General features: G+C 70.7%; 1 protein-coding gene across 1 annotated transcript; it reads left to right on the top strand.

The window, feature by feature from the left end:
- Positions 1 to 1,889: 1,889 nt before the first annotated feature.
- Positions 1,890 to 23,048, top strand: LOC140597434 (uncharacterized; the record flags this gene model as incomplete). Its single annotated transcript, XM_072745735.1, has 14 exons — positions 1,890 to 1,938; positions 2,712 to 2,832; positions 3,501 to 3,595; positions 3,816 to 3,881; positions 4,441 to 4,540; positions 4,811 to 4,963; positions 5,268 to 5,928; positions 18,681 to 18,729; positions 19,503 to 19,623; positions 20,292 to 20,386; positions 20,607 to 20,672; positions 21,232 to 21,331; positions 21,602 to 21,754; positions 22,059 to 23,048. Coding segments are annotated over 14 exons (2,746 nt in total), but the record flags the coding sequence as incomplete, so codon positions are not given.
- Positions 23,049 to 24,406: the final 1,358 nt, after the last annotated feature.

Here is a 24,406-nt window from a genome sequence, read left to right on the forward strand (position 1 = left end):
CCGGGGGGAGCGACGGCAGCAAACAACACACTGCCACGTGGTAGGGTGCTGGGGATGACCCCCGTGCCCCCAACCCCAGGGTCTCGGGGATGGGGAGGCCGCAGGACGGGGCCTCCAGGGGTCACCGTCTGAGCTGAACCCCAAGGGGGTGAGGGGCGGCCCCGTGAAGAGCAGGGGGCCGGGGTGGGGGCGTGGGGGGCACGAAGGGGACCTGGGGCCAGGGTGCATGGCCGCGGCTGGACCGGGACACGTGGACCCGACGAGGGTCGGACAGGTCAGGGTGACACCCACCCTCCGGTGCTTTATGTACTTCTGAATTCTGGGCATTTTGTTTTAGACAATTTGCACTTGGTGAGCACACACGGCATGACGCCGCCCCCCCCCCCCCCCCCAGACGCCGCCCCGGTCCAGGCAGGCCCTGCGCGGAGCACACGGGGCCCCAGGGGCAGGGGCAGGGGCAGGGGTCACAGCAAACCCCAGACTGGGGTCGCCTTTATCTGTAGACGTCTCCGTGTGCACCTTAGAGAAGGGGGTGCCCTGTGTCCGCAGCCCCCCACCCCATCCCCTCACCCACCGCCCCCACGCCATCCCCCTGCATCACCCCCCACACCATCCCCCACAACCCCAGACCCCCACCCCTACACTATCGGTCCCGCCCCCACCCCCACCCCACCCCACCCCCACGAGGACGCGGTGCAGCTGCCCCCTGTGGGACATGCTCAGCCTCCCCGGCCACCTTGGGGTTCTCTGGACGGCCTGCTCCCGTCAGAAGCCCGGGTGTCCCGCAGAGTCCCCAGGGGCCGCGGGGAGGTGGGGAAGGCAGGGAGCCCCCCGACAGGGGCTTGCAGGTGGGTGGAGCATAGGGTGCAGCTACCTGTGTGTGCAGCGGGCGGGGTGTGTGGGAGCCCGGGACCCCTGGGGTGACCTGCTGGGGCGCCAGGGGCGGGGCTGGGGATACGCCAGGCATGGGTGGCTGGGCTTCCCGGGCGGGCCGCTCGGACCGTCTCCCCACGAGAACTCGGTGCTCCTCCCTGCAGGGAACCTGCTGCCCCCCGGGGCCCCCGCGGCCCTCAGAGCGCGGCCGGGTCAGGCTGACCTGTGACCCCCGGCCCGGGGGGAGCCGGCCTCCAGCAGCCCGGGCCCGGGGGCCGCGGAGCCGGGGTGCAGACTCAGGCCGCCGTGCGGGGGGCATCGGGCGGCTCCTGGCAGCGCTGAGGGGGCCGCACCCCGTACCCCCCCGTGCTCAGATAGTGACCCCAGGGGTTCGCAGCCTGTATCGGGGTCACACCTGCACGACGTTCCCTGCTCTCCTCACGGCGGCTGAGACCTGGAGCCCCGAGATGCTCTGGGATGGGCGGGCCCGGGGTGCCCCCCACAGAGTCCAGCCCAGGGACACCTGGGAAGACCTGGGGGTGCGCTCAGGGCCACGGATGCCCCGGCTGCGTGGGCTCGGGGCAGGGGTCACGTGGGGCTGGTGGTGTTCCCGGGACACGGGGCCGGGCCAGGCCAGGGCAGCGGAGGAGAGGCGTCAGGGGCTGCGGGGACCGGGGCAGGGGGAGCGCTGGCTCCCATGGGGGCGTGCGGGGGGGGGGGGGGGGCCGCTCCAGGGCTGGAGGCCCGGGGCGCTGGCGGCGCTGGGGGAGCCCGGAGCTGCACACCCCACGGCGGGAGCCGCTCGGAGGCGTCGGACACCCCAGGGTGCACTGAACCCCCGGCACGCTGCACGTGTGAGGTCGCCGCCTGTCCCCGTGCGCAGACCTGACCCCGGAGATCGGCCCCCGCGGAGGGGCCCTGCGGGCCGCGGGGCCTGCGGGGCCGGTGTCGGCACCTCGGCGGCCTCGCTGGGCGGGGGCTGACTGAGCAGAGCCCCCCGCTGTCCCCCCTCCTAGGCAGCGAGCCCTGTTCTGCGTACTGGCAGCCTACTCGCTGTACGACACGGTGAGTGTCCCTGCCCCCGCCTCCTGCCCCGCGGGCGGCCTTGTCCTGAGTGGTGGTGACCAGCGGGACTCACAGTTATGGCCCCGGCTCCACGGCCCCCGAGATGCCGGGGAGGGTCTCTCTCCTCCGGGACGGGCAGGGGGCGGGGTGCAGACCTCCCAGGGGAGGCAGGGCCTGCGTGCCCGAGGGCCGGGGCTGCCCGGGGCCCCCGCGTGCACCGCGGCCGTCCTAGAGCTCGGGTCTGGACCCTGACAGACGGCACTACCGACGAGAGCCCGGGCGGGGAAGGCTCCCACTCCCCCGAAGGGAACGAGGCCGAGGCGCCCAGGAGGCCGCCCCCTTCCACGGCGCATTCCAGAAGGGTCCCCGAGGACCCCAGCTCACACGCTCCCCGGCCCCGCGGGGTGTCCTGGCCCAGCTCCCCTCGTGGGACCTGCCAGGGGCCACAGTCAGGCCCCCCCACCCCCCCGCCGACCTGCCCTCTGGGGGGTCTCCAGACCTGGCGGGTCCCCTACAGCCTGGCACAGCTCACGGAGGCCCCTCCTGCTGGCCTGAGGACGGGGGTCCTGGCACGGCGGCCGCAGGGCTCGGTAGCGGGGCCCGGGGTGCTCGCGCCCCAGCTGGTCCGGGTGGCCCTCACCTGCTCCCCCGCCCTCTGGGAGCCCCCTCCGGGAGCCCGGGCTGGGAGGGAGCCGGGGGAGCCTGACGCCCGCGGGGAGGGCTCAGAGGGGGCCTCGGGGCGCACGCCCTCCGTGGGGCTCTGGCTCTTGCAGGAGGTGGGCTACTGCCAGGGCATGAGCGAGATCGCGGCCGTCCTCCTCATGTTCCTGCCCGAGGAGGACGCCTTCTGGGCGCTGGCCCAGCTGATGGTGGGCGACCGGCACTCCATGCACGGTAGGGGCCCGCCGGGGAGCTCAGGAGGGCCTCCCTGCAGGCTGCTGCACCGGGGGGCAGGCGGGGACCCCCCAGCTCGCCCCCCCACGGGCAAGGGCCCCGCCTCCCCGGTGGCCTCGGGGTCCCGGAGCCACGGCCACCCGCCCCACCGTCTGCAGGCCAGGCACGCACTCCCGTTGCTCCCCCAGCCTCCCGCCGGGCAGCCGGCTTGTCCCCCAGGCCCCCCTGCCAGCCCACGGCCACACGGGGCCCAGGGGGCAGCGTCTCCCCCTCCCGGGGGCCCCCAGCCTCACTCCCAAGCCCCACAGCAGAGGGCCGTGCACGCCCATCACCCTCCCCTTGGCCTGCACCCGCTGCCCCTCGGGGCTGGGGACCCGCCTGTCCCCGCGGCGGCCCCCGCAGGAGAGAGGGTGCTGGGTCAGCCGGGCCCGGTCCTCAGCCCCCAGCCCACGCCCCGCGGGGTCTCTGTGAGGACGAGGGTCCCCGGGCCCCGCGCCCCCGGCCTGGGAGGCAGGCCCTGCCCTCTGGGAAGAGCGGATCCAGCCAGGGCTCCGAGGGCGGTGGGCACACGGGGGTCAGGGCGTGGCGGGGAGGCCCCTGCCCCGACACCCCCCACCCCGCCTGGTGCAGGAGGAGGCCCTGACCGTGGGGGCCTGGGGCCTTCTCAGGCTTCTTCGTCCCGGGCTTCCCGAAGCTCCTCAGGTTCCAGAGACATCACGAGCGGGTCCTCCAAAGAGCTCTCCCGGACCTGAGGAAGCACATGGCGAGTGGGGGCGAGTGGGAGCTCCTGAGGCTCCGTCCCCGGAGCCCGGGGCAGGGGGTGGGGGGCATGGCCCTCCCTCCGAGCTGCCCAGAGTTGGGGTCACGTTCCTCCCCCTGGGGCCCGGGGGCGCCCTCGGGGCTGGGCTGGGCCGTGGGGAGCGCGTCCACCCGGCTCCAGGGGCCGCGGCGTGGGGCCTGAGCACCCCCTGCCCTCCCGCCAGGACGAGGAGCAGATGTCCACCGGCATCTACAGCCCCAAATGGTTTCTCCAGTGCTTCCTCGGCCGGGTGAGGCCCCCCCCCCCGGGACCCCCGCTCCCGGACCTGCCCCCTGCCCCCGGGGAGGGCCCAGCTCAGCCCCACCCTCCAGACGAGCCAGGCCCGACCCCGGGGTCCTGAGGCTGAGGCTGAGGCTCGCAGCCCAGCCCGTCCTGGAGAAGCCCAGAGGGTCCCTGGACGAGGTCCCGGGGGGCGGCCCGTCTCTGCCTCAGCTCCCCCGGGGGAGGCCGGGTCAGCCCGGGGTGTGGACGGGCCCTCGGCCCATCGGGCGGCCAGCCTGGGGTCCTCTCGAGGCGTGGTGTCGTCAAGTGCGGGCAGAGTCTGTGCCCCCAGGGGTGCGGGAGGTGCTGGCCGGGGTCGGAACCCGGAGCGGCCGGGAGTCCCTGATCTCCCTGGGAGGAGGGCACGGACGGGGAGGCGGGGGGCGGGGGGCGGGGGGCGGGGGGGGGGGGCGCTGCGGGGCCTCGTCGCAGGCAGCCGGGGGCCAGATGGCAGGCCTAGCCTAGCCCCAGCCGAGCCCCCCAGGGGCCCTGCTCAGGCCGCTCCTCCCACCCCGCCGTCCCCCTAGACCCCCTTCTCGCTCACCCTGAAGCTGTGGGATGCCTACGTGTTGGATGGGGAGAGGGTGCTCACGGCCATGGCCTATACCATCCTCAAGGTGCACAGGAGTAAGTGAGCCCCCGGGAGCCCAGGTGTGCCGGGGGCGGGGGGCAGGGGCGGTGACCCTGGGCTCTGAGCAGCACCCAGACCTGGGGCGGGGGGACGGCGGGGCAGGCGGGTGCAGCGGGGCTCCCCGAGTGGAGCAGCGGGCAGGGGCCACCCCGGCCAGCGCACTGCCCGCGGCGCTCCTGGGCACAGCGGGACCCCAGCCGCTGGCCTGGGGGCCCCGGGGGCCCCAGGGCGGGGCCCTCTGGGTCTGACTCTCGCCCACCGCCCAGAGCGCCTCCTGAAGCTGCCCCTGGAAGGGCTCCGGGAGTTCCTCCAGGACTCTCTGGCCCAGCCCTGGGCCCTGGAGGACGAGGCCGTGCTGAGACACCTTCGGGCCTCCATGACCCAGCTCCGCAGGATGCGGTGCGACCTGCCCCCGCCAGGTGGGCTCAGGGCCCCGGCCCCTCCCGACTCGGCCTGCTGGGGCCGCCCACAGGGGACAGAGCCCCCGGGGCCCCCGTCCTCATCTCTGGGGCTCTCCTCTTCTGCTCCAGCCTCGGGGACCCCAGGCCAGGGCTGGGCGGGCGGGCGGGTACCCACTGCAGGGCCCGGGCAGCAGTGTGGGGGGCTGAGCACAGGGTCAGGCCGGTGGGGGGGGGGGTCACGCGGGAGCCGTGAGGACCCCGGGGCCCCCAGCGGGGGACACACAGCCTGCTGGAGACGCTGACCCCGTCGGCCTCTTTCCAGCGGGACCTGAGGAGTTCCCCACGAGGCCCCTGGGCCTGGAGCCAGTGTCCCCGGCGCCCGGGCCTCTCCTCCCTTCTCCGGCCTCTGAGCCACCGCCCAGGGTGGAGGAGCCGGCCTCCCCGGGCCCAGCCGCCCGGCCTGAGCCGCCCGGACCCCCTCCCGGCCAGGCCATCGTCCAACTTGCCCCCCAGCCCCGGCGGTGGAACTCCCTCCCCACCCTCCCGGGGCAACAAGGCGGTGCAGGCAGGCGGCCCCGGGACACGGCGGGCTTCGAGACAGAAAACGGGGTCTCCTTCCATTTGGCACCTGCCTGGGCCACCCCAGAGGCCCCGCGACGGACCGGGCCCTGGAGCACCCCCGGGACTCCCATCACGCGGTCCCCCCAGCCCCCTAGGGATGACGCTGTCGGGCCCAGGACACCCTTCCTGCCCCGCGGCCACTGCAGCTCGTGCCCCTCGCTGGGCAGTGACGGGCACAGCCAGGGCAGAGCCAGGGCGGCGCTGAGCCCGCTGCCCCGAGGCCCCGCACAGGCCCGGGACCCTCTGCCCCCCGCGTCCACGGGGCAGCTCGATGCTCGCGGGCCTCGGGGGCAGAGCGTGGCGGTGAGGGCGGGGGCCCGGAGGCTCTGGCCCGCCGTCACCGTGCCCTGCCTCGTCTCGCTGTGCCTCCCGGAGGGCGGCACCGCCCGCACGGGACACCAGCCCCTGACCCAGAGGGACCTGGGCTGGCCTGGCCCCGGGCTCTGTGGGGGCAGGGGCGACTCGAGCGCCTGCCCCAGGCCCAGCGCTAATGGGATCCAGCGCCCCGGGGCCCTGGCCAGGCCTGCGTTCTGGCCCCGGGCCGAGCGAGCCCTCTCACAGCAGGATGTGGCCTCCTGGGCCCTGGGCGTGCCCCACAGACCCAGGTCGCTGACCTAGGGCAGCCCTGGGGATCCCGGGACACCCCAGGGCAGGGCAGCGGGGGCAGGCCCGTGGGCCCCACCCACACCCCCACCCACACCCCCACCCCCACCCCCACCCCCACCCACACGAGGAGGCAGGCTCCTCCACGCGCTGGGGCTCCAGCAGTCAGTCACCCGGCCCCAGGGGGCCCGAGGCCGGGGTCCAGCTGCCCTGCGGGGACCCAGCGCAGGAGCCCATGGGCCGCAGGTCCACGTCAGCCCTGCCGCCCCCAGAACCGCCTCTCACCGCCCCGACCTCAGGACACGCGCCCCCACCCGGAGTCGAGTCCGCACAGGCTCCCAGGCGGGGGACGACTCCAGCACCCGCACCCCTGTGGGATTCCCGCTTTCCTCTAAGGACAGGAAGGTCTCCCAGGGGAAGGCGCGCACCCTCGGCTCTGAGCCCCTGTTTGCTGTTGCAAGTTCAATAAAGTGGTGTTGTGTGAGAGGGCACGGCCGGCTCGTTTCTGCGTCTCCCGGAGCTCTGTGCACGGGGTGCGGAGACACCCCCAGAGAGGAGGAGGGGGCGCCGCCCAGGCCCCGACCAGCCCCTGCGGGGGCGCCGCCAGGCACACACGGCTGACGTCCCCACGTGCCTTCCCGGGGCGGCCAGACGCCAGGGTCAGGACCCCGCAGACTCTACTGCGACTCAGCCTGCGCCCGCGGCCAGGACGGGCCCTGGGACAGAGTGACAGCCGGGGAGCCTCAGGTCACCAGGGTCTGTGCTAAGCGCCCTGGGAGGTCTGTGCCCCCTCTGTCCAGGGGGCCTGGGCTGCCCGGGCTCCGGGGCGCTTCCTCCCCTCCCCGCCCCGGGCCTGTGCGCCTGGGGCACAGAGGGCCCGCGGGGCGGTCAGCGTGGCCCCGGAGCGGACGTCAGGACAGCAGGCCCTTGCAGCTCTCACACCTGGGCCACCCTCACCGGGCGGGCTCAGCGTGCACACCCGGTGCTGCTGGATCCCTCGCACCAGAGTGTGGAGGGCACCCTGCACGCCCTGGAGAGTAGGGGCTGGGTGAGCGCGGGGCTCGGCCTGGGGGCAGGCAGCGCAGGGGACCGAGGGACCCCGGCCCCGTCCCCACCCCGACTCCCACACACACACACACACACACAGGCAGCCCCAGGGCTCCCCCCACGGGCAGCCGGCCCCTCAGGAGCTCCCCCCAGGGCGGCCCCGAGGTCTGGCTCCCCGCTGGAGAGGCATCGGGGAGAAGAGAAGCGGCCGGCGCTCGGCGGGGACCCGCTGCCACCCACGGGAATGTGGCCGAGCCGGACCTTCCAGCTCAGCTGACCCCCCGGCGGGACGGGACGGCACGGGACGGCACGGGACGGCACGAGGGGGCCCGGGTCGGCCGGGAGAACCCAGCTAGCCGCCCAGCGCCAGCACCAGAAATGATGGTGTTTCAACCGTTTCGGCGTCAGGACGACGCGGCCCGAGGATCAGATCGCGGCACGGCGACAGACAGGCACACACCCCAAACCCAACAAACGTCGGAATCCCCCGACTGTTGTCAGACAGCAGCCGGACGGTTACAGACGTGACGCTGGGGTCCCCGGTAGGACACACGGAGGACGCTCCAGACCACGGCTGCAGAGGCGCTGGAGGCCCGGGGATGCGCCTGCGGGTGCCCACGGGGAGCGCGGGGCGGCGGGAAGCACCCTACAGAGGGGGGCCCCTCCTGGGAAAGGACGCCGGGTCCCCGCGAAGGCTCCCGATGCTGACAGCTGTCCCCCTCTCCTTCAGCTTCTGGTTCCCCCCCGCCCCATTTTGCTCTTCCTGATTCTCCGTCGGCCTCCGCCCTGCATCCGAGCCACTGACCACACGGGCTTCTTTAGGACGTCGGGTCCCAAAAGGAGGCCGAGCTCTGGCTCCCGGGATCGAGAAGGACCATCGCCGAGGTTTATGCTGATCCCCCCGAGCTCGTGCCTTCCCGGCTCTTCTGTCCTGCAGAACGAGGGGAGGCACGGGCCTTACGGGGAAGGAGGCCCACTCCCACTCGGGCGGGACCGTCCCTCGTGGGGGACCCCGTCATCTGGGCCCGGGAGAGCGAGCGGGGCCATCAAGAACAGGTCGCAGGCTAGACATGGTCCGCTCTGAGGTTTGTCCTGAAGCGAGCACTCCCCTTCCACGTCACGCTGTCTTAGTTCATCCATTTATTATTTGTTAAAGGTTTTACGTTTATGTCCTCTCTACACCCAACACGGAATTCCAGCTCACAGTCCTGACATCAAGGTCCCCCGACCAGGCCGGCCAGGCACCCCAGGGCCATGTTTCTCATCTCTTTGCTGGCTCGCCTATCTCTGCACCCAGCTGGGACATCGAGTCCACGACGGGGGAGCTTTAGCTACCTCCGAACCCGCAAGAACCCGGAACGTTCTCGCTGTGTCCCCATCCTAGAACGACCTTCGCCGTCGAACAGCAACTCAAATAAATCGGCAGCCAGCCCAATGACTCCTGGTCAAGGAAACGGCCAACTTGTCACGTGTGTGGGCCCCGCTCCCTGGGCTCCCGGGGCTCCCGGGGAGGCTCCGCTTTCTTTAACATCGACCAAGGTCCCAATGACTCCACCGCACCTCGACGCCGGGGCTCAGTTTCTGCCCTGACACGACACAGGCAGCACGTCGGCTTCAGTTACTCCCTGTCAATCAATCAAAGGGAGCCTGGCCGCTCTCGGGGTGGTTGGGGTGGTTGGTAAGAACACGCGACTCTTGTTCTTGGGGCGGAGAGTTCAAGCCCCATGTGGCTGTAGAGATGACAGAAAAATAAAATCTTAAAAAGAAAATCAGTCAGTCGGTCTGGGGGAGACACAGCCCCGGATCCCACAGGGGCAGGGAGCCAGCTGACGGGTCTACGCACACTATTAGAAGCAGCAGAGCACAAAGTCAGAACTTCCAGAAGTCTGCTAGAGGGGGGGACACGCCGGCCTCGACGGTGCTCGGGAGGCGAAGTGGGGGGCGGCCCCTGGAGCGACAGGGTGGGCTCAGGGTCCCCGGGGTCCCAAGGACGGTGGCGCCAACGGTTCCCAGGCCCAGGAGCGGGGACCCCGGCCGAGGGCCGCGGGACTAGGGCCAGCTGTCTGCCCTGTGTGGCCACAAACTGCAAACCCCTGTGCGGTCACGGGGCCGCGTCCCTGGGCCGGGCCAGCAAAGGCCAGAAGTGGGAGGAGACCCTCCCGGGCGGGAGGAGCACGGGTCTCCCCCAGGGCAGCCCCTAAAACTTGGAGGTTTGAAACTCAGTCACTTGTCCGAGATAAAAAGAAAAAAAAACAAAACAAAACAAAACAAAACTCGGACACAGGCAGGGTGAACGCAGGGTTCTGACAGAAACGGTGGAGACAAGAGGGCTTGATGGCACATCAGAAACTATATGCCAATAGGACAACCTACAAGAAATGGACACCATGACACTATATATAGAAAACTACAAAAATGAACAAACAAAAAAATGTTAGAACCGGTAAATGAATTCAGTAAAGTCACAGGATACATAATTAATGCACAGAATTCTGTTGCATTCCTATACCTCAGTAAGAAGGTAAGAAAAAGAGAAACTAAGACATTAATAAAAATAAATTTAAAATGAAACAAAAAATAATATTATACTTAAGAAAAAACCTAAGGAAACAGCTATAAAAACTTACTCTGAAGACGATGATGGAAAGAAATCGATGACACAAAGAAACGGAAAGAGACACTCCACACTCGTGGACTGAAAGGGTACGAAGTGTCTTCACAACCGAGAGCAGCCCAGACATTCCTATAAACCCTATCAAAATGCCCCCAGCATTTCTCACAGAGCTAAGATAAATGATCTTCAACTTTGCATGGAACCTCAAAAGACCCCAGACAGGCGAAGCAGCCTTGCAAAAGAAAAGCAAAGTAGGAAGCTTCACATCGCTAGATTCCCAGTTATGTCACAAAACTGTTGTGATGAAGACAGTACGGTCCTGGCACGACAACGGACACACAGACCAAGAGAACAGAGCAGACCTCCCAGAAATGAACCCACAACTATGTCGTCGTTTAATCCTTGATAAAGCTGGAAAGAATATCCAGTGGGGAAAAAAATCTACAAATGGTGTTGGAAAAACTGGATAGACACAAGCCAAAGAATGAAATTTCTAGTTTTTGATTTTACTTTTGTGTGTGGCTAAATTCCTAGAAAATATATAACCTACCAAAACTGACACATAGAGAAATAGAAAATTTGAATAGACCAATTCTCAGCGAAGCTGTTGAGTAATAGAAAAAAAATTCCCAAAACGCAGAAGTCCACGACCAGATGGCTTCATGAGTGAATTCTATGAAACATTTAAAGAAGTATTAAAGCCTAGAAAGAGTATTATGCTAAGCACAATATGCCAACCCTAACCCTAACCCTAACCCTGACCCTGACCCTGACCCTAACCCTGACCCGGAAGCCTCCCCGCGGGTCCTGAGGAGGCCGGGCCCCTGTGGGCGTGGACGCGACCCCCACACGGCTGTTTCCCGTCTGTTGACTACGTGGGACTCCCAGCGCTGAGAGGGCACCTCCGTGGCTTGTTCCTGCTCTCGGGGGAGACGATTTCAGGTCGTCACCCCCGGGGATGACGTCAGCTGCGGGCCCTCCTACGCGGCCTCTCCTCTGTTGACAGACCTTTCCTAAAACCCCCTGTGCTTTTCATGCTTTGTTCTGTCAAATGCGTTTTCTGCGACTCTTGAGGGGATCGTCTCCTTTCTCTTTGTTTTTGTTGTTTTTTTAAAGATTTTATTTATATATCCTTGAGAGACACCGAGAGACGAGAGAGAGAGAGAGAGAGAGAGAGAGAGAGAGAGAGAGGCAGAGACACGGGCAGAGGGAGAAGAAGGCTCCGTGCAGGGAGCCCGATGTGGGACTCGATCCCGGGACTCCAGGATCACGCCCTGGGCCGAAGGGAAGGCAGGCGCTGAAGCGCTGAGCCCCGCCGCCCCCCTCCGCCCCGGGCCGCCCCATGTCCTTTCTCTGGTTAACGGGATGGATCGTGCTGAGTGATCAGAGGGGCCGCGGGGGGCAGGTGGGCAACGTGGATGAACAAATAGGGAAAGCTACAAGCGTGTGGTTCTAAATAAAGGAATCCCGGAAATTTAGAAAGTACGGCCTGGCAATAGAGTCAGGACCGTGGGGACAACTCGGGACGGGGACAGACGGTGACGCCGCTTCTCGCGGGGAGAGCTGAGCGAGGCACAGAATTGTCAAGTCGCCAGCTGTAGCCCTGAAACTACTGTCCCCTTGGGTGTCGACGGCACTTCAATAGATACCAAGGAAAAGGGGTTTCCGGTGGGAATCCCGGTGGGTCCGTGAAAGGCATTTACACGGTCGTGACGCACACGAAGGCGCCTCTGCAGAGGGGATCCAGATGCTCACGTGTCTTCATGTTAATGTTTAGAAGATGTACTTGGGAGACGGTGCGGGGGGCAGGGGCGGAGGGACAGGGGGAACCTGGAGCGGACTCCTCACCCACCGGAGACCGAGCCCCACCCGAGGCTCCACGCCACAACCTGGAGATCCTGGCTTGAGCCAAACTCAAGAGTCGACGTGGAACCGACGGACGGAACCACCCAGGAGCCCCTCAAATGCTCCTAACTGCAACCCCACGCTGTGAACCCTGGGGGGCGGAGGGGGGCATCTGTGACCCCCAGTCTGCCTTGAAGGGCGGGAGGCCTGCAGGGCCCGAGGATGGGAACTGAGGATGCGGGAGGCTGCCTGCATCGCCTTCCCGCCCGGCGTGGGGACAGGACCCTCCCCCGGGACCCTCGGCCACCAGGGTGAGGGCTGAGTGCTGATTGGACCCCGCCTGCCCACAGTGATGATGCGGGACCCCGCTCTGGGCGGAACTGTGGTGCCCCCGGGTTCCACCGCTGCCTGGTGCCCACTCTGCGTCCGCAGACCTTCGGAGGCACCGGTGCTCCGGATCTGGCTCGCAGCGACCCGACTCTCCTGCTCTCCCCAGTAGCCCAGGACTCGTCTCTCCTCAGTACCCCCACCCTCCCACTCTCCCCAGTACCCCGCTACTCCCACTCTCCCCAGTACCCCCACCCTCCCACTCTCCCCAGTACCCCCACCCTCCCACTCTCCCCAGTACCCCGCTACTCCCACTCTCCCCAGTACCCCCACCCTCCCACTCTCCCCAGTACCCCAGTGCATAAAGAGGAGGCGCCCACACAGCGACAGGTCACAGGTGAGTGGCAGCTGATCCCTGATCCCCGCGGGCCACAGTGGGGCCTGTGGATCCGGGTGGGGGCACAGGCCTCCCGCGCTGGGGTCCACAACACCCCGACCCCCATGCGATGACCGTGAGCAGCTCCCACAGCCCTTCCACAGCCCCACGGGGTGAGAGCGGCCACCCTGCTGCCCCCGTCCAGGGAAGGAGGCTGCAGTCGGAACTCAGGCAGCTCCCCCGGGACCCCCGCTCCCCTGTAAGCCCTCTGCTGTGCAGGCACCCAAGCCATGACCTTTCCAGCCTGTCCTAGACGCATGGACCCCGACAGGGGTGACTGTCACCCCCCCATCCCGCCCTGTGCCCGCTGGGTCCCCCTGGCCCGTGAGCAGGCTTGCTCTTCAGGCTCCAAAGAACGTGGAGTCCCTCGTGCTCCCCCAGGGCCCCCCTCAGGCTATTCACACATCGCTGCCCTCAGGGTGGGGAGTTCGGTCGCACTCTTGCTGGCATCAGGTTTTAGTTTTGATGAAGTCCAGTCCGTCGCTTTCTCCCCTTGGTCGTGTGCTTGTGGAATCTCGGAGAAACCTTCCATTCCCGCCCCCCCCGCCCCCCCAAGCCCGCAGGGACACTCGCTGGCCGGCCCACCCACCACCATCTCTGCGCCGGCCCCGGGCTGGGAGACGTCACCCCCGAGCATCAGGTGGGCAGTTCCCCGGAGCCCCTGGGTCCCCCGCCCGTGTGCTCCTGATACCGGGGTGGGAGCGCTCTGTGACCCCAGCGTGACGGCGTGCCCTGGGACAGTGGCTGGGAAGGTGGACTGTCGGTGGGCGACGGACAGACAGACAGGCAGCGAGGGCCCGTGTGTGATGCCTGTGCCCCTCGGGGCTACGGGGTTGTCTCCGGCTCCGGTCAGACAGAGGGGCGCCCGCCCACGGGGAGCACCCGGACGCATGTGTCCTCGGAAGGTTCTCACGCGCCGTCATCCTTGGATGTGTTTGGATTGCAGCACGATGCAGGAGGACCCGGAGACCCTGCTGGCCTTGCAAAGGGCCAATATCGTGGCCCAGTACCATCAGGTGAGGCCCAGAAGGGACCATAGACACTACACACCCACGACAGGGGGGACCGTACCTGCAAGAGCAGGTGAGGCTCAAGAGGGGATCAGAGCCAAGGATGAGCCAGGTCAGCCCAGGCAAGGACCACAGTCACCAGGAACAAGTGAGACCCTGGGGATGGTCCCGGTGTCAGTAGCAACTAAGGGTCCATCCTGGATCCTCGTCATTGGTAGCGGAGGAGCCCAGGCACCAGGTACAGGTGAGGCCCGGGTGGGGACCAGAGTCACCAGGTCCAGATGAAGACCACAGCTACCAGGTCCAGGTGAGCCCAGGTGGGGACCAGAGTCACCAGGTTCAGGTGAGGCCAAGGTGGGGACCACAGTCGCAGATCCACATGAGGCTCAGGTGGAGACCAGAGTCACCTGGGTGAAGCCCAGTTGGGGACTAGAGTCACCAGGCCTGGGTGAGGGCCAGGTAGGGATCAGAGTCACCAGGTCAAGTGAGGCCCAGGTGGGGACCACAGTCGCCGGGTCCGGGTGAGGCCCAGGGGGGGATCGTCACTGACAGACAGAAGCAGCTGAGGCTGCCAGGCTGCGCCCACTCTGGCGCCCGGCCAATCTCAGAGGGTCGGCGCTCCCTCAGGATCCAGGGGAGGGAGGAGCCCTTCTGCTCCCTCCTGTCTCTGTCCCCACTCCCCTGCTCTGATCGGTCCCCACCACGGAGCCCCCTCTGTTGCAGGCGCCCCAAGCAGGGTCTCCGCAGGACCTGTCACTGTGCAAGGTCGCCGACCACCAGGGCTTTCTGCAGTGAGTCCCCTGGACACCCCTCATCCATCCCAGGGCGGGTGGCCTTTGCAGGAACACCTCTCTGGAGGCTGACCCCCCCGCCCCCAGGTCGGGACCTGGTCCCCTGGAGCCCTCTGAGGGCCATGTCTGCGCTGGGTTGCAGCTGAGACACCCCGGAGACCGACCCGGGACGTGGGCAGGAAGGGAGCTGGGCCCGGGGGAGGCCCCTGGACACTCAGAGGAGGGGCCCCCACGCCTGCTTTGGGCAGGCCCAGGTGTCAGCCTGCTGCATCCGGGGGTGGTGGTGGGGTGGGGTGTCCAGTCCCTTCAGCAGGGGATCCCGCCCGTGAGGGGCTCTGGGGCCGGGGCGTGCTCTCCGTAGGGGGACGGCCTGGTCTGGGCCGAGTCCGCAGGGGTGCTCTCGCCCACACCCGAAGGCTTTTGCGGGGCTGCAGGTGGATGCCGGGGACCAGGCCAGCGCAGGGAGGGGGGGGGGGCCGCAGAGGGAGGCCCCGACCAGGCAGGAGGAGGCAAGAGGAGGAGGGGGCTGCCCTGGGCGGGAAGGAGGGAGGGGACAGCCCAGTGGCCTAGGTCGCAGGGGACGAGGCTGATGGGTCAACAGCCCCACGAGAACCTGACGGACGCTGGAGACCCCAGGTGGGGCCCCCTCGGCCCTGCTCACGGCCCAGTGTCTGCTGGGATGGCTCAGGGGTGGTCGTGCTCAGGGGCTCCGACAGGACGGGAGGTGAAATGGGCCAGGGTGGCAGAGGGGACAGCAGAGAGGGGAGCCCGGGGACAGCAGGGGGACGGCCAGGGGGCAGGGGGAGGCCGGCTGGACGCTGGGCAGTCAGGCCCTGGGGAGGCGGGGGGACCTCAGCGGGACGGTCACGGGGCACCCGGGCCACGCTGACAGCTCTCGGGCTGGTCCATCGAGGAGGGGGGCAGGTCACCCCCTGGGGGCGCCGAGGGGTCCCCGCCCAGCCCACCACCGGCAAACACCCTCCTCAGACCCCCCAGACGCCGCCCCCGCCCGCCCTCAGGCCGCTGGCAGCCCCTGCCCTCCCCGGGGGAGCCCTGCCCTCCCCAGGACGCTGGGTGCAGACGGGGTGTGTGTGTGTGTGTGTGGCTGTGGGGCCGGGGCCTCAGGGCTCTGCGTCTCCTGCCTTCCAGGGACAGGGAGCTGCCCGACCCCAGCCCCCGCGAGGCCAAGGTGAGAGCCCGTCCTGGGCCCCGGGCAGGACGTGGGGGGGAGCTGGGGCCAGCTGTCTGCACCGCGTCCCCCAGGACATCCCCGGGCGTCTCCCCAGTCCCCCGTCCCAGCGCTGCACGGGCCGCCGGGAACGCACCCGAGACCCGGAGCCGCGGTCCGCGGGGGGCCCTGTGCCTTCCTGGCTCCTCCGGGTCCCGCGGGGCACTGGACGCGGCCCGAGCGCCCACCTCCCGCGGCGGGAGCCTCACCTGCGGCCCCCGCCTGTCCTCTCCCAGAAACTCCGCCAGGAGACCCGGCGCGCGGACAAATGGATAAAAATGCTCAAGCGATGGGACCACTACCTCCCCAGCGAGAAGGTGGGGCGCTGGGTGCCCCCGAGGGCTCTCCGTCCTGACGGGGCTGGGGGGCCGCCCTCAGTGTCCTCCTGCCCCGTCCTCGGGGGAGCCCCCTGCCTGGGGAGAGTCTGCTGGGAGCCCGGGCCTCCCTCCCCAGGCCCCGGGACGGCGGTGGGGGAGCGTCAGGTCGGGGCCAGGGTCCCTGCTCCTCGCGGGGGACGGGGGGGGGGGGGGGGCCCAGATCCAGGGAGACCCAGCCTCTCTGCAGACACCCTGGAGCCGACGCCGGAACCTTCTAGATGCCTCGTGTTCCCTGGGCTCCAAGGGGCCGCCCTGGGCCCCTCTCACCAGCACTGCCTTCCTCCCCGCAGCTGCGACGCCGGGTGTACAAGGGGGTCCCGCCCCAGGTGCGGGGACAGGTGTGGCTGCGATTGCTGAACGTCGACCAGGTTAAGGCCAGCAATGCCGGGAAATACCAGGTGGGACCCGACCCGTCTACTCCCCGTGGACCCTCGGTCCCCTCCCTGCCCAGGGCTGACCCTCCGTGACCCCTCCCCACCCGGGCTGATCCTCCACGTCCCCTCCCTGTCCAGGGCTGACCCTCAGTCCCCTCCCCGCCCACGACAGCTGGGCACAGGCCCTCACGCAGGCCCCGCGGGCACGGTGGGCACTCCCGCCGTCCCCGGCCTCCCAGGGGAAGGGTGGAGGTTCCTGCAGGACACACTCCCGTGGTGGCCCCGGGGCTCCCTGCCCAGGACGGCAGCTGCTGACAGGTCGGGGTCTGTGTCCCTGACGCCGGCTCCTCCTCCCGGGGTCTCCCCGCAGGCAATGAAGGAGGCGGCCCTGGTCTCCTCCCGGGACATCGTGCAGATCGACCTGGACGTCAACCGCACGTTCCGCAGTCACACCATGTTCTGGGACCGCTACGGGGTCGGGTGAGGCTGCTGGGCCAGCGGGGTTCGGGGGTCGGGGGCCCGGCCTGGGAGAGGCCCGGGGGCTTCTGTGCTGGGGACACGGGGTCTCCGAGGCCGGGGGGAGCGACGGCAGCAAACAACACACTGCCACGTGGTAGGGTGCTGGGGATGACCCCCGTGCCCCCAACCCCAGGGTCTCGGGGATGGGGAGGCCGCAGGACGGGGCCTCCAGGGGTCACCGTCTGAGCTGAACCCCAAGGGGGTGAGGGGCGGCCCCGTGAAGAGCAGGGGGCCGGGGTGGGGGCGTGGGGGGCACGAAGGGGACCTGGGGCCAGGGTGCATGGCCGCGGCTGGACCGGGACACGTGGACCCGACGAGGGTCGGACAGGTCAGGGTGACACCCACCCTCCGGTGCTTTATGTACTTCTGAATTCTGGGCATTTTGTTTTAGACAATTTGCACTTGGTGAGCACACACGGCATGACGCCGCCCCCCCCCCCCCCCCCAGACGCCGCCCCGGTCCAGGCAGGCCCTGCGCGGAGCACACGGGGCCCCAGGGGCAGGGGCAGGGGCAGGGGTCACAGCAAACCCCAGACTGGGGTCGCCTTTATCTGTAGACGTCTCCGTGTGCACCTTAGAGAAGGGGGTGCCCTGTGTCCGCAGCCCCCCACCCCATCCCCTCACCCACCGCCCCCACGCCATCCCCCTGCATCACCCCCCACACCATCCCCCACAACCCCAGACCCCCACCCCTACACTATCGGTCCCGCCCCCACCCCCACCCCACCCCACCCCCACGAGGACGCGGTGCAGCTGCCCCCTGTGGGACATGCTCAGCCTCCCCGGCCACCTTGGGGTTCTCTGGACGGCCTGCTCCCGTCAGAAGCCCGGGTGTCCCGCAGAGTCCCCAGGGGCCGCGGGGAGGTGGGGAAGGCAGGGAGCCCCCCGACAGGGGCTTGCAGGTGGGTGGAGCATAGGGTGCAGCTACCTGTGTGTGCAGCGGGCGGGGTGTGTGGGAGCCCGGGACCCCTGGGGTGACCTGCTGGGGCGCCAGGGGCGGGGCTGGGGATACGCCAGGCATGGGTGGCTGGGCTTCCCGGGCGGGCCGCTCGGACCGTCTCCCCACGAGAACTCGGTGCTCCTCCCTGCAGGGAACCTGCTGCCCCCCGGGGCCCCCGCGGCCCTCAGAGCGCGGCCGGGTCAGGCTGACCTGTGACCCCCGGCCCGGGGGGAGCCGGCCTCCAGCAGCCCGGGCCCGGGGGCCGCGGAGCCGGGGTGCAGACTCAGGCCGCCGTGCGGGGGGCATCGGGCGGCTCCTGGCAGCGCTGAGGGGGCCGCACCCCGTACCCCCCCGTGCTCAGATAGTGACCCCAGGGGTTCGCAGCCTGTATCGGGGTCACACCTGCACGACGTTCCCTGCTCTCCTCACGGCGGCTGAGACCTGGAGCCCCGAGATGCTCTGGGATGGGCGGGCCCGGGGTGCCCCCCACAGAGTCCAGCCCAGGGACACCTGGGAAGACCTGGGGGTGCGCTCAGGGCCACGGATGCCCCGGCTGCGTGGGCTCGGGGCAGGGGTCACGTGGGGCTGGTGGTGTTCCCGGGACACGGGGCCGGGCCAGGCCAGGGCAGCGGAGGAGAGGCGTCAGGGGCTGCGGGGACCGGGGCAGGGGGAGCGCTGGCTCCCATGGGGGCGTGCGGGGGGGGGGGGGGGGCCGCTCCAGGGCTGGAGGCCCGGGGCGCTGGCGGCGCTGGGGGAGCCCGGAGCTGCACACCCCACGGCGGGAGCCGCTCGGAGGCGTCGGACACCCCAGGGTGCACTGAACCCCCGGCACGCTGCACGTGTGAGGTCGCCGCCTGTCCCCGTGCGCAGACCTGACCCCGGAGATCGGCCCCCGCGGAGGGGCCCTGCGGGCCGCGGGGCCTGCGGGGCCGGTGTCGGCACCTCGGCGGCCTCGCTGGGCGGGGGCTGACTGAGCAGAGCCCCCCGCTGTCCCCCCTCCTAGGCAGCGAGCCCTGTTCTGCGTACTGGCAGCCTACTCGCTGTACGACACGGTGAGTGTCCCTGCCCCCGCCTCCTGCCCCGCGGGCGGCCTTGTCCTGAGTGGTGGTGACCAGCGGGACTCACAGTTATGGCCCCGGCTCCACGGCCCCCGAGATGCCGGGGAGGGTCTCTCTCCTCCGGGACGGGCAGGGGGCGGGGTGCAGACCTCCCAGGGGAGGCAGGGCCTGCGTGCCCGAGGGCCGGGGCTGCCCGGGGCCCCCGCGTGCACCGCGGCCGTCCTAGAGCTCGGGTCTGGACCCTGACAGACGGCACTACCGACGAGAGCCCGGGCGGGGAAGGCTCCCACTCCCCCGAAGGGAACGAGGCCGAGGCGCCCAGGAGGCCGCCCCCTTCCACGGCGCATTCCAGAAGGGTCCCCGAGGACCCCAGCTCACACGCTCCCCGGCCCCGCGGGGTGTCCTGGCCCAGCTCCCCTCGTGGGACCTGCCAGGGGCCACAGTCAGGCCCCCCCACCCCCCCGCCGACCTGCCCTCTGGGGGGTCTCCAGACCTGGCGGGTCCCCTACAGCCTGGCACAGCTCACGGAGGCCCCTCCTGCTGGCCTGAGGACGGGGGTCCTGGCACGGCGGCCGCAGGGCTCGGTAGCGGGGCCCGGGGTGCTCGCGCCCCAGCTGGTCCGGGTGGCCCTCACCTGCTCCCCCGCCCTCTGGGAGCCCCCTCCGGGAGCCCGGGCTGGGAGGGAGCCGGGGGAGCCTGACGCCCGCGGGGAGGGCTCAGAGGGGGCCTCGGGGCGCACGCCCTCCGTGGGGCTCTGGCTCTTGCAGGAGGTGGGCTACTGCCAGGGCATGAGCGAGATCGCGGCCGTCCTCCTCATGTTCCTGCCCGAGGAGGACGCCTTCTGGGCGCTGGCCCAGCTGATGGTGGGCGACCGGCACTCCATGCACGGTAGGGGCCCGCCGGGGAGCTCAGGAGGGCCTCCCTGCAGGCTGCTGCACCGGGGGGCAGGCGGGGACCCCCCAGCTCGCCCCCCCACGGGCAAGGGCCCCGCCTCCCCGGTGGCCTCGGGGTCCCGGAGCCACGGCCACCCGCCCCACCGTCTGCAGGCCAGGCACGCACTCCCGTTGCTCCCCCAGCCTCCCGCCGGGCAGCCGGCTTGTCCCCCAGGCCCCCCTGCCAGCCCACGGCCACACGGGGCCCAGGGGGCAGCGTCTCCCCCTCCCGGGGGCCCCCAGCCTCACTCCCAAGCCCCACAGCAGAGGGCCGTGCACGCCCATCACCCTCCCCTTGGCCTGCACCCGCTGCCCCTCGGGGCTGGGGACCCGCCTGTCCCCGCGGCGGCCCCCGCAGGAGAGAGGGTGCTGGGTCAGCCGGGCCCGGTCCTCAGCCCCCAGCCCACGCCCCGCGGGGTCTCTGTGAGGACGAGGGTCCCCGGGCCCCGCGCCCCCGGCCTGGGAGGCAGGCCCTGCCCTCTGGGAAGAGCGGATCCAGCCAGGGCTCCGAGGGCGGTGGGCACACGGGGGTCAGGGCGTGGCGGGGAGGCCCCTGCCCCGACACCCCCCACCCCGCCTGGTGCAGGAGGAGGCCCTGACCGTGGGGGCCTGGGGCCTTCTCAGGCTTCTTCGTCCCGGGCTTCCCGAAGCTCCTCAGGTTCCAGAGACATCACGAGCGGGTCCTCCAAAGAGCTCTCCCGGACCTGAGGAAGCACATGGCGAGTGGGGGCGAGTGGGAGCTCCTGAGGCTCCGTCCCCGGAGCCCGGGGCAGGGGGTGGGGGGCATGGCCCTCCCTCCGAGCTGCCCAGAGTTGGGGTCACGTTCCTCCCCCTGGGGCCCGGGGGCGCCCTCGGGGCTGGGCTGGGCCGTGGGGAGCGCGTCCACCCGGCTCCAGGGGCCGCGGCGTGGGGCCTGAGCACCCCCTGCCCTCCCGCCAGGACGAGGAGCAGATGTCCACCGGCATCTACAGCCCCAAATGGTTTCTCCAGTGCTTCCTCGGCCGGGTGAGGCCCCCCCCCCCGGGACCCCCGCTCCCGGACCTGCCCCCTGCCCCCGGGGAGGGCCCAGCTCAGCCCCACCCTCCAGACGAGCCAGGCCCGACCCCGGGGTCCTGAGGCTGAGGCTGAGGCTCGCAGCCCAGCCCGTCCTGGAGAAGCCCAGAGGGTCCCTGGACGAGGTCCCGGGGGGCGGCCCGTCTCTGCCTCAGCTCCCCCGGGGGAGGCCGGGTCAGCCCGGGGTGTGGACGGGCCCTCGGCCCATCGGGCGGCCAGCCTGGGGTCCTCTCGAGGCGTGGTGTCGTCAAGTGCGGGCAGAGTCTGTGCCCCCAGGGGTGCGGGAGGTGCTGGCCGGGGTCGGAACCCGGAGCGGCCGGGAGTCCCTGATCTCCCTGGGAGGAGGGCACGGACGGGGAGGCGGGGGGCGGGGGGCGGGGGGCGGGGGGGGGGGGCGCTGCGGGGCCTCGTCGCAGGCAGCCGGGGGCCAGATGGCAGGCCTAGCCTAGCCCCAGCCGAGCCCCCCAGGGGCCCTGCTCAGGCCGCTCCTCCCACCCCGCCGTCCCCCTAGACCCCCTTCTCGCTCACCCTGAAGCTGTGGGATGCCTACGTGTTGGATGGGGAGAGGGTGCTCACGGCCATGGCCTATACCATCCTCAAGGTGCACAGGAGTAAGTGAGCCCCCGGGAGCCCAGGTGTGCCGGGGGCGGGGGGCAGGGGCGGTGACCCTGGGCTCTGAGCAGCACCCAGACCTGGGGCGGGGGGACGGCGGGGCAGGCGGGTGCAGCGGGGCTCCCCGAGTGGAGCAGCGGGCAGGGGCCACCCCGGCCAGCGCACTGCCCGCGGCGCTCCTGGGCACAGCGGGACCCCAGCCGCTGGCCTGGGGGCCCCGGGGGCCCCAGGGCGGGGCCCTCTGGGTCTGACTCTCGCCCACCGCCCAGAGCGCCTCCTGAAGCTGCCCCTGGAAGGGCTCCGGGAGTTCCTCCAGGACTCTCTGGCCCAGCCCTGGGCCCTGGAGGACGAGGCCGTGCTGAGACACCTTCGGGCCTCCATGACCCAGCTCCGCAGGATGCGGTGCGACCTGCCCCCGCCAGGTGGGCTCAGGGCCCCGGCCCCTCCCGACTCGGCCTGCTGGGGCCGCCCACAGGGGACAGAGCCCCCGGGGCCCCCGTCCTCATCTCTGGGGCTCTCCTCTTCTGCTCCAGCCTCGGGGACCCCAGGCCAGGGCTGGGCGGGCGGGCGGGTACCCACTGCAGGGCCCGGGCAGCAGTGTGGGGGGCTGAGCACAGGGTCAGGCCGGTGGGGGGGGGGGTCACGCGGGAGCCGTGAGGACCCCGGGGCCCCCAGCGGGGGACACACAGCCTGCTGGAGACGCTGACCCCGTCGGCCTCTTTCCAGCGGGACCTGAGGAGTTCCCCACGAGGCCCCTGGGCCTGGAGCCAGTGTCCCCGGCGCCCGGGCCTCTCCTCCCTTCTCCGGCCTCTGAGCCACCGCCCAGGGTGGAGGAGCCGGCCTCCCCGGGCCCAGCCGCCCGGCCTGAGCCGCCCGGACCCCCTCCCGGCCAGGCCATCGTCCAACTTGCCCCCCAGCCCCGGCGGTGGAACTCCCTCCCCACCCTCCCGGGGCAACAAGGCGGTGCAGGCAGGCGGCCCCGGGACACGGCGGGCTTCGAGACAGAAAACGGGGTCTCCTTCCATTTGGCACCTGCCTGGGCCACCCCAGAGGCCCCGCGACGGACCGGGCCCTGGAGCACCCCCGGGACTCCCATCACGCGGTCCCCCCAGCCCCCTAGGGATGACGCTGTCGGGCCCAGGACACCCTTCCTGCCCCGCGGCCACTGCAGCTCGTGCCCCTCGCTGGGCAGTGACGGGCACAGCCAGGGCAGAGCCAGGGCGGCGCTGAGCCCGCTGCCCCGAGGCCCCGCACAGGCCCGGGACCCTCTGCCCCCCGCGTCCACGGGGCAGCTCGATGCTCGCGGGCCTCGGGGGCAGAGCGTGGCGGTGAGGGCGGGGGCCCGGAGGCTCCGGCCCGCCGTCACCGTGCCCTGCCTCGTCTCGCTGTGCCTCCCGGAGGGCGGCACCGCCCGCACGGGACACCAGCCCCTGACCCAGAGGGACCTGGGCTGGCCTGGCCCCGGGCTCTGTGGGGGCAGGGGCGACTCGAGCGCCTGCCCCAGGCCCAGCGCTAATGGGATCCAGCGCCCCGGGGCCCTGGCCAGGCCTGCGTTCTGGCCCCGGGCCGAGCGAGCCCTCTCACAGCAGGATGTGGCCTCCTGGGCCCTGGGCGTGCCCCACAGACCCAGGTCGCTGACCTAGGGCAGCCCTGGGGATCCCGGGACACCCCAGGGCAGGGCAGCGGGGGCAGGCCCGTGGGCCCCACCCACACCCCCACCCACACCCCCACCCCCACCCCCACCCCCACCCACACGAGGAGGCAGGCTCCTCCACGCGCTGGGGCTCCAGCAGTCAGTCACCCGGCCCCAGGGGGCCCGAGGCCGGGGTCCAGCTGCCCTGCGGGGACCCAGCGCAGGAGCCCATGGGCCGCAGGTCCACGTCAGCCCTGCCGCCCCCAGAACCGCCTCTCACCGCCCCGACCTCAGGACACGCGCCCCCACCCGGAGTCGAGTCCGCACAGGCTCCCAGGCGGGGGACGACTCCAGCACCCGCACCCCTGTGGGATTCCCGCTTTCCTCTAAGGACAGGAAGGTCTCCCAGGGGAAGGCGCGCACCCTCGGCTCTGAGCCCCTGTTTGCTGTTGCAAGTTCAATAAAGTGTTGTTGTGTGAGAGGGCACGGCCGGCTCGTTTCTGCGTCTCCCGGAGCTCTGTGCACGGGGTGCGGAGACACCCCCAGAGAGGAGGAGGGGGCGCCGCCCAGGCCCCGACCAGCCCCTGCGGGGGCGCCGCCAGGCACACACGGCTGACGTCCCCACGTGCCTTCCCGGGGCGGCCAGACGCCAGGGTCAGGACCCCGCAGACTCTACTGCGACTCAGCCTGCGCCCGCGGCCAGGACGGGCCCTGGGACAGAGTGACAGCCGGGGAGCCTCAGGTCACCAGGGTCTGTGCTAAGCGCCCTGGGAGGTCTGTGCCCCCTCTGTCCAGGGGGCCTGGGCTGCCCGGGCTCCGGGGCGCTTCCTCCCCTCCCCGCCCCGGGCCTGTGCGCCTGGGGCACAGAGGGCCCGCGGGGCGGTCAGCGTGGCCCCGGAGCGGACGTCAGGACAGCAGGCCCTTGCAGCTCTCACACCTGGGCCACCCTCACCGGGCGGGCTCAGCGTGCACACCCGGTGCTGCTGGATCCCTCGCACCAGAGTGTGGAGGGCACCCTGCACGCCCTGGAGAGTAGGGGCTGGGTGAGCGCGGGGCTCGGCCTGGGGGCAGGCAGCGCAGGGGACCGAGGGACCCCGGCCCCGTCCCCACCCCGACTCCCACACACACACACACACACACAGGCAGCCCCAGGGCTCCCCCCACGGGCAGCCGGCCCCTCAGGAGCTCCCCCCAGGGCGGCCCCGAGGTCTGGCTCCCCGCTGGAGAGGCATCGGGGAGAAGAGAAGCGGCCGGCGCTCGGCGGGGACCCGCTGCCACCCACGGGAATGTGGCCGAGCCGGACCTTCCAGCTCAGCTGACCCCCCGGCGGGACGGGACGGCACGGGACGGCACGGGACGGCACGAGGGGGCCCGGGTCGGCCGGGAGAACCCAGCTAGCCGCCCAGCGCCAGCACCAGAAATGATGGTGTTTCAACCGTTT

This window comes from Vulpes vulpes, unplaced genomic scaffold (genome assembly GCF_048418805.1).
Source record: "Vulpes vulpes isolate BD-2025 unplaced genomic scaffold, VulVul3 u000000659, whole genome shotgun sequence".
Lineage (NCBI taxonomy): Eukaryota > Metazoa > Chordata > Mammalia > Carnivora > Canidae > Vulpes > Vulpes vulpes.